The sequence below is a fragment of the Equus asinus genome, chromosome 3 (assembly GCF_041296235.1).
Source record: "Equus asinus isolate D_3611 breed Donkey chromosome 3, EquAss-T2T_v2, whole genome shotgun sequence".
Taxonomy (NCBI): Eukaryota; Metazoa; Chordata; class Mammalia; order Perissodactyla; family Equidae; genus Equus; species Equus asinus.
Window position 1 is genome coordinate 62,136,775 of NC_091792.1, and position 12,140 is coordinate 62,148,914.

General features: G+C 51.8%; 1 protein-coding gene across 8 annotated transcripts in view; it reads right to left on the reverse strand.

Annotated features, from left to right (window-relative positions):
• Positions 1–243: 243 nt before the first annotated feature.
• Positions 244–12,140, reverse strand: part of MSRA (methionine sulfoxide reductase A) — a 384,728-nt gene continuing 372,831 nt past the window's right edge. For all 8 annotated transcript variants that reach the window (XM_014852086.3, XM_044766911.2, XM_070505106.1 and 5 more), the window contains one exon: positions 244–1,010. In XM_014852086.3, coding sequence (XP_014707572.1) covers positions 846–1,010 — 165 coding nt within the window. In that variant the 3' untranslated portion in view covers positions 244–845. The remainder of the gene's footprint in view (positions 1,011–12,140) is intronic.

Here is a 12,140-nt window from a genome sequence, read left to right on the forward strand (position 1 = left end):
AAACTAGGAGTCCCTGATGTGACAGCTGTAACAGGTATGTGGAAAAGAGCTATTACTACTAAAGTGCAGAGAGCCAGAGGTGTACTCGTTTTCCAAAAATTTCAATCATATTTCCCATTTGGGGGAAAATGACTCTGAGGCCTTTTCTCTTCCAAGCTCTTTTAGCGCTCGAAGATTTATCTTGAAATACTTAGAAGAAGTAGGCTCCCTAAACAAGGAAAAGACAGATGAGACACCAGGCGGTTTGCATTATTAGACTGTAGACTTTTATTAGAACAAGCATTTCTCACAGCTGTAAGCAAAGCGCTGGCATTCATCAAACTAACACATCTTTTCTCGGCCACACGGAGGGCTGAAAAGGGAGAGAAAGCCCCCTCCCCAGGGACAGGATCGTAGAGCAAAGCATTTCAGGGAATGATTCATTGAGGCTACAAATGTTTGCAAATTTTAAGGCACTGGAGGGCAGAAGGGCATGTGAGGCAGGACAGGGCACAGAGGAAGGCTTTCCAACACGCCCTGTCCTGTCCGACAGTCTCCCAGCTTCCAGGGCAGGCAGCCAGGCACAAGAAGGGTGAGCACAGTGTATTCGTTATTCTCATTCAGACCCCAAGGGATCCAGACAATTTCATAGCTCTACGCCCACCACAACTTATTAGAAGATAAATTACATGTTATCAACTTGCCATTGCACTTCCTGTAAATTACACCTCAATAAACGAGATTTTTATGAATGCCTTTGTGCTTGGGGCACTTCAAAGAGCCACTGATGTGAACCACAAAAGAACTGCCTGATTTGTTGGAAGCATTTTTGCTGTGACCCCCAGGGTCGACCACATGGGGAGAAATTACTTTTTAATACCCAGTGGACAGGACACTCCGGTGCCCCCGAGGCCGCAGTACCCGTCGGGGTTCTTGCTCAGGTACTGCTGGTGGTAATCCTCGGCGTAGTAGAAAGTTTGTCCCTCCCGGATGTCGGTCGTGATCAGGCCATAGCCGTGCTCTGAAAGAACCTGTGGAGACAAAGGCACCGTCAGGACCCGATGCTGGCAGAGATGGTCCGAAGGAGGAGGGACAGGCAGGTGGGGATGCGAGGGAAGCAGACATGGGTGGCTGGGGACGTGCAGTAGGTCCTTGTGGGCCTGGGCTCTGCCACTTCCCAGCTGGGTGATTCTGGGCAAGCTTGCACCTCCCTGTGATTTAGCTCAGGAGGCTGGGGTTGAAATCAGGTTTTCGACCCTGCAATTTATGCTCTACCCTTGACACCACCTCTGCCCCTGGTGCGTGTTAGGAGCCCTGGTTTGGGCCCTGTGGGCTGTGAAACTGGCCCCAGTGCTCTCCCAGGGGAAACAGCAGGACATGTGGCTCCCTGGCTGCCCTGGGAAGAATGGGTGTCCCTGAGAGCACTCCAGCAGAGCTGCGGTGGGAGGGGACGAATGGGCAGGATGGGGCAGGCAGGGATGCAGCATCGCCCAGAGCTGTCCCCTCTGTTGCCAGCTCAGGAGCAGACCCCCTGTCCACTCACAGGCTGGACAGAGGAGCCCCCACTCACTCCTTGTGGTTCTAGGGAGCAGGGACCCTATCAGGACCTCCTGGAGAGCAGGGGGCCATTTGGGGCCTGGGCTCTGCCACCCGAGGCCCAGGAGCCTGGGGAGTGAGGTCAGGGGAGGAGGTGGCCTGAGGGCCCGTGTCGGCTCATCGCCACCCTCTGTGACCTAGTTTAAGGCCTGGTGGCATCTGCTACCAGGGAAAGAAACAGACACGTAAACACCAGTTGGGGGAGGAGAGCAGAGCTATTTGGGGCGGGAGACAGATTAAGAAATAGACATTGCTCCCCATGGATTTTAGCCCGTTCCCTTTCCCTTTTGGATTTCAGCTGTGCCCTAATTCTTTCTTGTCACAGGCTGCGTGGAGCATTTGAGCACAGGGCTACAGAGACGTGACCCCAGTTTCACTGGTTCCATTTGGTACCGAGGTGCAAAGTGGGGGCCCCGGACTGATGCTTCCACAAGGGAACTGATCAGTCTCTGACTGTCCACTGGTGCATTTGAGATGAAGTCCTCAAATCGGCAGGGCATGGAGAATCCAATATTAAGATTCAGCTTGATTCACTGCCGCAGTTTTTCCCTGAGAACTTTCACCTTTTTCCTGAATTTTCATCCAGCCCTCAGAGCCAGAATGAGGCAGATTGCGGATCTGACGCCAAGCAGGCCCGGGCTGGTAAGGGACAGGATCCTCGCCAAGGCGGGCGAGTTGGACCCCGCAGCTCAGAAGCAGCCAGTTTCTTTACAGGGGTTAGAAATGAGATCGAGGAGCCATTCTGACTTCAGTTTTGACAATTTTTTTGTAAACGAGCAATTATCGAGGGTTTACCATATGCCACACTCCGTGCAAAGAATTCACAATGTTAATTTTAGCCTCACAACAGCCATCTGAAGGAAGTACTATTATTATCAACCATATTTAAAAGTGTGTGTCAGAGAGTGTGTCTTGATCCCTGACTTTCTCAGCTCGCCTTGGTATTGCACAGGCTGAGAGCTTGGAGCTCCGTTTCCCAGGTTCTGTTGCCAGCAGTGCTCCCGCTGAGATTCCACCAATGAGGGGAGCGCACGTGAAACCGGGCAGGCTCAGTCCAGGAGAAGCCACTCTACAAGGTGCCGCTGTGACGATGGGCCCAGGTACATGCAGAGGGCAGACCAGAGGCTGCAGCTCCTCCTGAGAATCATTCAGGCAACGTCATTGCCAATGATTTCTAGCAATTTCTGTAACTTCCTGGGGTCCTGCAATCCAGGGGTGCTTTTCCCTAACCCTCCCTCCAACAGTCTTTCTATTCATTCTGGAAGCACCAAATTCCCTTTGTAAAACCCACCTGCCTGGAAACCACTAAGGCTCTGTTTCTATGACGGAACCCCGGCTAACAGAGCATCTGGGGCCAGAAGTGTTTTCAGGAACCAAACCTCAGTGAGAGTGAGAATCTGGGGCTGGGTAACTGTCCTGGTTAGACTTAGAGCTGGGAATGACCTCATCATGACTGGAAAGCGGATCAATGCCCACAGTGTATAATAGCAACATGCTAACTTAACTTGTCTCTAGCATTTGCCTGTAAAGAAGTGCCCACGGAAGGGAGGTTTGGGACACTAGACGGCTGTGGCAGTGGAATATTCTGACATAGATGATAAACACGAGGTCTGGGGGTGTGCTGTGCAGGGAGAAAAAGATGCAAGGTTGACTTGACATTCCTGCCCAAGTTGAGAGAGCCAGAGAACTTCTAGGACTGTTTGAAATAATCTGTTTCTTGTACCTGTGTCCAAATACCAAATAAAAGGATGGATCCTGAGGGTTCCAGATTTACAAGTGACATCCACACCCTCTCCAGGTCTGAAGCCCAGTGACGCCCACAGAGAGCTCATCCACCCACACTAGTCCAGGCACCAGACACTGACAGATGCTTACCCCAGAGGCGCTATGCACACCCACACGAGACTTCCATGTTCTGCAGGGACCTCATACTTTGACCTCAAAAGCTTCCCTGCTGTGGCCACACTGAATGGGAGCTTGCCTGCTGTCCTGCGCCCCCTCCCCTGTCTCCCTCACCCTCAAGGCCAGGACCCGGCTCCCGGGTCTGCTCAGGTCCCTGCTCACTGGCCTCATTCAGCTCTTCCCTCTCTGAGGGCGACCTCCTCACACACTGCTGGCCCTGCTTTCTCTCCTTCACAGATGGCCATCCTCCATGAACAAGGATGGCCTTCCCGAGGCCCTGGAGGTCACAGCCGCTGTTTCCAGAAGCTTCTCTACACGAGGCAGGAGGGCTGGTGCCAGGGAGCACTATTGCCCAGGCCCCCTTCCTCCTCTCCACACCAGTTCTCGTCAACCCCTGCCCACAGACCACCCCAGAGGGGCAGCATCCCTTTTGGGGAGCAGAGGGAAGGGAGGCATGACACTGGGGGCCCAGGCAGTACCAGGCCTCTGCCACAAGATGGCAGACACTTCACTTTTATTTGAGAGGAAAAAACCCAAGAATAAACAATGATGAAAACCCACAGATGATAGAGCTATAAGCTGGCCCCCTCCACCTCCCATTAAACCAGAACGTTCTGGCCAGGTCTTGTTGAGATGGCAGACACACGCTGGAGCCACTGGGCCTGTGGTCAACATCGCCCCTCAGCACAGGGCCATAGCTGTCTTCAACCCTCGCTCTAAAACTGGGGGAGAGCAGTCAAACACGGGCGAAAGAAACCAGATGTGAAAGAAGAGGAAGTAGGACAATGAAAAAGCCTGTCTGTTCTCTACTTTCCCTCCTTCCCCACAGCCGGGGCCTCAGCTTTCTCCCCTGCAAGTCACTGCCCTTGGCCCTTCCCAGGGCCTGTTTTCTCAGGGGTTCTTGCCAGACGCTGTGCATGGGGTTCTGGTGGTGGCTGTTTGTTAGTTTGTTTTGGATCTTGTCTGTCCTGTCAGTGTCACAGCTGTCCTCATTGCTCTTCCATTCCACCCCTTTCACTGCGCATGTCCCCTCTACGTGCTGCACACAAGCCACAGGGTTAAATGGAACATGACGCCTCCCTCCGGGGTCTCCATCTGAAGCTGAGAGAACACGTGCTGTGACAGGGTGTCCTCCTTCAACCACAGGGCGGAAGCCTCTCCCAGATCCCTCAGGAGAACCTGCCAGCCCGCCTGTGCTGGCCTCCAGGCCACCTCCTCGGCCTCATCTCCCTTGCCGCTTTCTTCTCTTCCCTTTCCCTTCCTCTCTGAGTACTGTTTTCTTGGGTCCTGTTGAACTTCATCTATCTCCTGAACACTCCATTCCCTTGCACATGACCTCCTTGGAATGTTCTTTCTTCTCTTCCCTATCACAGAAACTCCTACCCATCCCTCAGGACCCAGACCAGATGTCCCCAAATGGTTCCATAGGTAGAAGTTGCTCCCTCTTCTGTGCTCCCACAATGGGCCCACCTATTAGAGGGCTTGTGACACTGCATTATAATTATGCTTTGTCTCTCTAAGCCACTTCCACGCCCCTCTGGCAATCCACAGACTAGACTGTGTGCTCCCTGAGAGTGTGGACTGCCTTGTTTCTCTGCCTCACCTCAGTACTTAATATATAAGAAATGAATGAATTAATTAATTAGAAAAAGAACAGTTGAGTCTTGGGAATCTCTCGGAGATTCTCTTGACCTGTGGGCCTTCTGTCTGGGTCCATGCTGCTGCCTTGAGTGGAAGCGCCTCCTTGGGGACCTGGGAAGGAACAGTGAGAGGGGACTAGGGGACCAGGGTGCTCAGGCTGTCACCTTCCTTGTCACAGGCCCCTGGCCAATTCCATGAGGGGGTTTACTCTTTTGACCGTGGCATTTTGGTGGCTGTGTCCATGCAGGGAGGACCAATCGTCTTCCCCAGAAGGAGGGCCTCAGCATCACCCTCAGCTCCTGAGAAAGCCCATTCGCTCTTCTGGGGGTGAGCAGGCTGACAGGCGAGGTGAAGGAGCAGGAGGAAGTGGGAGATGAAGACGGGTTTCTGATGGTCCCTCTGGGCCCCCAAGTCCACTGGTCAATTTGGCCCCAAGCCCAAGCTGTGCAGGTGCTGGCAGGGTGCACCTTGGTCTTCTGACTCCTCTCCTATGACATTACCAAACACCAGGTGCCCCAATCAGTTGTCGGGGGTCATAAGTACTTTGTTCCTGATATCAATATTTGTGAGTAACTTACTTTGCCTCAATGAATCAGAGCAGGCAGAAGGCTATCCTGACCCTGGCATTACTCCTGCCCACCTGCCCACTAGAGTGGGAGAGAGGGGAGTGTCAGCAGAGCTAGAACTGGGGCAGCACATAATCCACGACATGTGTGGTCTCTCCTACCATCCATGAGGGGGACCCATGCCCATGATGGACCAGTCCTACCATCCATGAGGGGGACCCATGCCCATGATGGACCAGTCCTACCATCCATGAGGGCACCCATGCCCATGATGGACCAGTCCTACCATCCATGAGGGGGACCCATGCCCATGATGGACCAGTCCTACCATCCATGAGGGCACCCATGCCCATGATGGACCAGTCCTACCATCCATGAGGGCACCCATGCCCACGATGGACCAGTCCCGAGTCCAGAAATGAGGAAGCACATCATCTGCAAAGTTCTCTGGTACCCTATAAAATGGAGACTGAACCCACGAGAGTGGGTTACCCACAGGAAAATCATGGCAGACAAAGAGTTGAAAGCAGCTGGAGCGAAAGCTCTGGCCTCAAGTGTAGGTGCCCTCACAGGACGAATCCCTGAGGGACCCCAGGCTAGTGGACTTGCCTCCAGCACAGGGCTGATGCCACCCCCAGGAGACTTCATGCTCTTCCTTCGGGTTCTACAGAGTCACCTGTGGTGCAGGGAATGAGTGCAGGTCACGAAGGACTTGCCTGGTCAAAGTGACTGCCAGATTGGCTCAAAACCCCGCTATGATGCTGCCAGGAAATACGTCCTCTCAGTGGTCAAACCCCAGGACCAACCGGTCCTCCCCCCTCCAGTCCGCAGAACTGGGTGCACCCACCACCGCATGGAAAGCCAGCACACACAACCCCTTCCTCTGCGAGGTTCCCCAACCAGGACCCGCTCCAGATGAAGAAACGATCTGGGCCTAACGCCCCCACCCCTCATTTGTCTATCTCCCAACTCTTGTTGACTCCAAAACAATTATCTAAAACTTCTTGTTTGTGGCATTTTTTTTTTCTGGCTTATTTTTTAGAGGGAAGTGAGTGGGGTCTAACTGAAATAATGCACATCAGTGTGACACCTGGTTCAGGAAATCTCTGGAAGGTCACCTCATGGAACGGATCAGTCATGCTTTTCTCACAGATTCTTAAATGGTCCCAGGAAGCCTCCTATGCCTTTACTCTCTTACCATTTTCTTTCCGGAAGCAGTTTTTCTATCTGTAAAATGGGCACGATGCCCAGCTCACTGTGCCATGATGAGAATCCCAGATAAGGCACAGAAAGCGCATGGCTCTCTGGCAGATTTACCAGCTCCCTTCCCCATCAATCCCCACCTGGGGGAAAGGGAGCCCACCCCATCTTGCCCTCCTTAAGCAGGCCTCCATTTACACCCCCCTAGCACTCCCCACTTCCACAGCGGTGCAGCCGATCTCTGTGGGGCAGGAGAAAGAGGTGGGCATCAATAAGCTGTGGCAGAGCTCCCAGCCCCCCAACAGGTGTCTCCAGCCCCAGCCACTGCTGCCAAACGCCACAAAGGCCCGGGGAAGGGGCCAGGCCACTCCATTCCGGATGCTCTGCCAGAGGAGCGCCCTGGGCCCAACTTCTCCTTCTAGGGCTGCAGGCAGGAAGCCTCTTTGTTAATAAAAGGAATGAACACGTGACCGTTCTGCTTACTGCAACCTGCTAACAAGCTTCTTAATATCACAGAGATTCTCCAAGTGCCCAGGATACTCAGCACATTGCATGGAAGCAACACGCTCTTCCGCCGCCCTGAGAAAGTACAGCCTGGAGGTCACACGACACAGGCTCTGGTGGAGCATCAATGGGTAAGCCTAGAAGGGGATCAAGGCAGAGAGGCCAGCGTCGATCCCAACCCTTGCGTTTGTCCTGAACTGCAGTGTCTCCACAGGGCTCCCTCACACACCCAGTCCCCGTGCCGCTTTCCCTGCCTTAGGTGGGGGAATTACTACTCATTTCTCAGCAGAGGACAGTGAAGCCCAGGGAGAGAGGAGGCTTGTCCCAAGTCACTGGCCCACAAGCTGAAGAGCTAGGATGAGCACTGCTGTCTCCTATTTCCATCATCACCGTCCCAGGTGTCCCCTTAGAGTGGGACAGCTTACTATTTCAAAATATCCCAAACAGTTCTAGACATGGATCATCCTGCACTTGGATCATACTCTACCCACCCTGCTCACAGCCCTGGAGCTCAGGATGTGTGACAATAGTCCTCAGGTCATCTCACGGATTTTCCTTTCTTAACTGTGGTAAAACACACACAACTTCAAATTTTCCATCTTAACCGTTCTTAGGCAAACAGTTCAGTAGTGTTAAGTACATTCACACCGCAGAGTATCTCCAGAACTTTTCTTCGTGCAAAACTCAAACTCTGCATGCATCCAGTAGCAACTCTCCATTCCTCTTGCCCTCAGACCTGGGTAAGTATCACTCTACTTTCCAGGAATCTGACAGAGTCCTCATCCAAGCAGAATCATATGGTATTTGTCTTTTTGTGCCTGGCTTATTTGACTTAGCATAAGGTCCTCAAAGTTCATCCATGTTGTAGTATGTGTCAGAATTTCCTTCCTTTTTAAGGCTGAATAATATTCCACTGTACATACATACCACATTTTGTGTAGCCATTCATCCATCAAGGGACACTTAGATTGCATCTCATTTTTTCTTTTTTGGTAAGGAAGATTGTCGCTGAGCTAACATCTGTGCCAATATTCCTCTATTTTGTATGTGGGGAGCTGCCACAGCATGACTTGATGAGCTGTGCATAGGTCTGCGCCCAGGGTTCGAACCCACAAATCCTGAGCTGCCAAAGTGGAGTGTGCGAACTTAACCACTATGCCACTGGGCCAGCCCCTCATTGTTTTTTTAGCTGTCAAATAACACATCTTGCTGCATGACAAGCACACCCCACAACAGTTACTTAGAAACTTCCTGGCCTGTCTGTATCAGCAGCTTCCTGTTAGGATGTTAATCTCCCCCAAAGAAGCACAACAGGAGTCCAGCAGTGAAAAGACTCGCCCCAAACATGTGGCTCGGTTACTCCTTTTCTTCTCCCACCTCAATTCATCCTAAGTGTCAATGACTGCATTACAGAGATGGAAAACCTACAGAGCTCATCTGAGGCTGCCCAAGAGAAGGGGAGCCTGGATGACCTGCCTCTCGTCCACTCAGAGGGACAAACACCCTCCAAACACCAAATTCCACACACTTGCCGAGCATCATCTGGTTCTGAGATCACAGAAGACCTGCTCAGGGTGTCAGGAAGCAGAGTCTGGGCTCTAGGTGCCAGGTTCCGTCTAATGCACGTCATGGAGGAGTCCACGGGGCCCCCCCAGGGGTGCAGACGTAGCTTGTATGCTGCTATTTCTTTCATTTTCTCATTTCATCATGCCAGCAATCCTGCAGGGGTGGGGGGATCATTATTCTGACTTTATCCACAAGGAAACTCAAAGAGGTTAAGAATCGTGCTCAAATTCACAAGCCTGGAGAGTCAGTGGTGGGTCTGGGACAGGAATCCAGGTCTGTGCGGTTCTAGACTCCAAGCTTCTTCTCACCTGCCTGCTGTCCCCGGGATGTGGGGGACGTGAACTCCCCGGGAGCTGGGCTGCGCTGTCCTGCAGCGGCTGAGGTGCAGAAGGTCGACACGAGCGCACCAAGAACCCTGTAGTGAAACGCTACAGAGCAGGGCGGAGGAGAGAGGGTGGGCTCTAGAGACATTGACAGGTGTGTGTGCATGTGCGCACAGGTCTGTGGGAGAGGCGTGTATTTGCACACTTGAATGTGAGTGTGCACACATATGTATGTATAGACAAATGCATGTGAGGATGCCGTGCGATGTGCATTCACGTCTAGGTTAGATGACCTATAGACACCTTTCACTTTTCCGAAAATGTACCATTATAAAAAAGAAACTTAAATTTATGCTAGTGGTTCTTAACATCTTGAAGGGTGATGCATTTTCCTGAGAATTGACAAGCACTATGGACGCTCTTCCCACATAAACACACAATCAAATGTTTGCTTATACTTTCCAAGGATTCTGGACCCACTGGAGTCCACCCATGGGCTCCATATTCAGAGCCTATAGACAGGGCCACCAAGTCCAAAGTCACCATGGCAACTGCCCATTTCCCATTCACGGGGTTCTGGAAACATGCAGGCATATCCAATCAGCAATGCACATCTCCAAGACAGATGACCTTAATTTCAATCACAGTTGGAAGGCCCAATGAGAAACGGCTGTGCTGCCGATGAGACAGTCACCAGGAAGGGAGGAAGCTACCTGCAGTCAAACCTCATCAGATTCATATTTCTTAAAGCCTCGTTAAGTCTGCTTCAAGCAAACCCCACCTGCTCCACCCACTGAAACAATTTAGCCTTACCTTAAGTGTTGGGTTTTTATGTAACTACTTGTAACATGTAAATGTGTGTTTCATTTTATTTTATAATCACTTTTAAAAAATATTTTAATGGTAAGAAATTAGTTTCTTAGAACTGAAATCAATTTATGATATGAGCCCGTAGGAAATTGAGGTTTGACTTCCTGAAACTGTTGCGGAGGGGCCGGCCAACCAGCTCCGCAGTAGAGGAAAAGGCTCGGGGCAGGGCACAGGAGTCTGTTCTCCACTCTGCCCTCTAGTGGCAGCCGGGAGGGTGGACCAGGCATAGCCCCCTCCTTGGTTCCTCCTTTCCCCTTCTGAATTGAGACCCCGTTAGTTCCTTCCAGATCTAATTCCATCGATTCTGGAGTCTTGTGCTGTGTTTCCAACCTGTGCCCGTGTGCACGCATGCTCACACACACACACACACACACACGTCTCGTACAGGCTTCATAAGCTCAGCCAATGCCAATGCCCAAGTCAGCCGTTTTATTCCATTGGCAGCTTCTGGCTGACCAGATTGCCATCAATCAAAACTTCTGGGAAAGGATATAAAATGACTGGCATGGCTTTTAAATAAAACCACTAGAAAGAAAAATACCATCTATTCTGAGCTGAGCAGAGGCTTGTGCATTTCTGGTTCAGGACGGCCCACATCACCCACAAAAGTGCAGGTGTGCAGGGACCAGGTGTGCCCCTGCCCATGGTGGTTCAGCCACGAGGTGGAGAGGGACAGGCTGCTTGTCTTCAACACCGGAGAGGACCCCAGACCAACAGCAGCTCCAGGCTCTGGAACCATGGAATCACCATGAGTCGATCAGTGACTGTTAACACATGCAAGGGGACAAATCAGGGCGACTGTAAGACCCCTGGGACAGTGATGTGACACTGACAAGGAGAGTGCTCAAAGGGCTAAAGCCTTTATGAGGCCCAGTCAAAGCTGCCGTGACCCGTGCCACCCTTGTGAAACTAAGGGAGGCAGAGTAGAAAAAGAGGTGACATGATTAGATCTAATTTAGTCCATTTACAAAACCTGCTCATGCAAATCGTGGCCTCTAGATGGAATGATTTGACATCTTGGAACAGCTACAGCATCCTTGTGCTCTGTCCTTCCCCAGACTCTGCAGCTGTGTCGAGCAGTTAATGGCCTTCACAATCTATCCCTCTGTGCCCCGCTTACCCTCAAGGTAAATCACAAGTGTCTGCTGACCAGCAAGGGTATTTTTCTTGGTTTGCAACGCAAAATGATAGAGGTACAAGCCGAGCTTTGTTTGCAGAGAAGGAGTTTTCTTTGGCCAGTAAGGGTTCAAAGCCTCACCCTTGCTCCTCAGCTTGTGGACAACAGGCCAGCAGCTTGTCAGAAGTGCAAAATCTGGCCCCCTCCCCAGACCTACGGCCTCAGAATCTGCGTTATAACAACATCTCCAGGCGACCCTCGTGCATGTTAGAATCTGAGCAGCTCTGCTCTAGCAAACAAGTGTGGCAGACTGTCTCGAGGTCACCAACACCCCCTGCCCTCCCTCATGAAGCCAGGTTGCCCTAGTGACTTGCTCTGGTCAGTAGGCTGCAAGTGGAAGGGACTCATGTTATTTCTGGGCAGAAGCTGTCCAGTGCTAGCATGAGCTTCACACTTCTCCCCCCGTGGCCACAGTGGCTAGCACTGTTCCAGCTGGTGGTGGCCCCATCCTCCCAAGTCCTGGTGTGAGGACCACGACAATCCGGAGCAGAGTCTCCACACAGAACGTTTCATTTCCTCTATTCAGTTCTCTGGTTTTCCCTGGTTTGGGGTGTGATGCTGAAAGATCATGGAAGACAGCTCAGTGTCAGCCAGTCACAAGACTTCTCTGCAAATAAGACTTTTAACTCTCCGACTTCACTTAATTAACTAATTTCAGCAATCATTGTGGGGCATTCGCTATGTGCCATGGACTGTGCTAGGCATTAGGAAGGCAGAGGCAAACCAGACCATCCCTGACCGGAAGGAGCTCCCACAGGCATGTGGCATTTACAACACACGTGCCTACTCGGTGGCAGGCATCATGCTGGGTGCTGG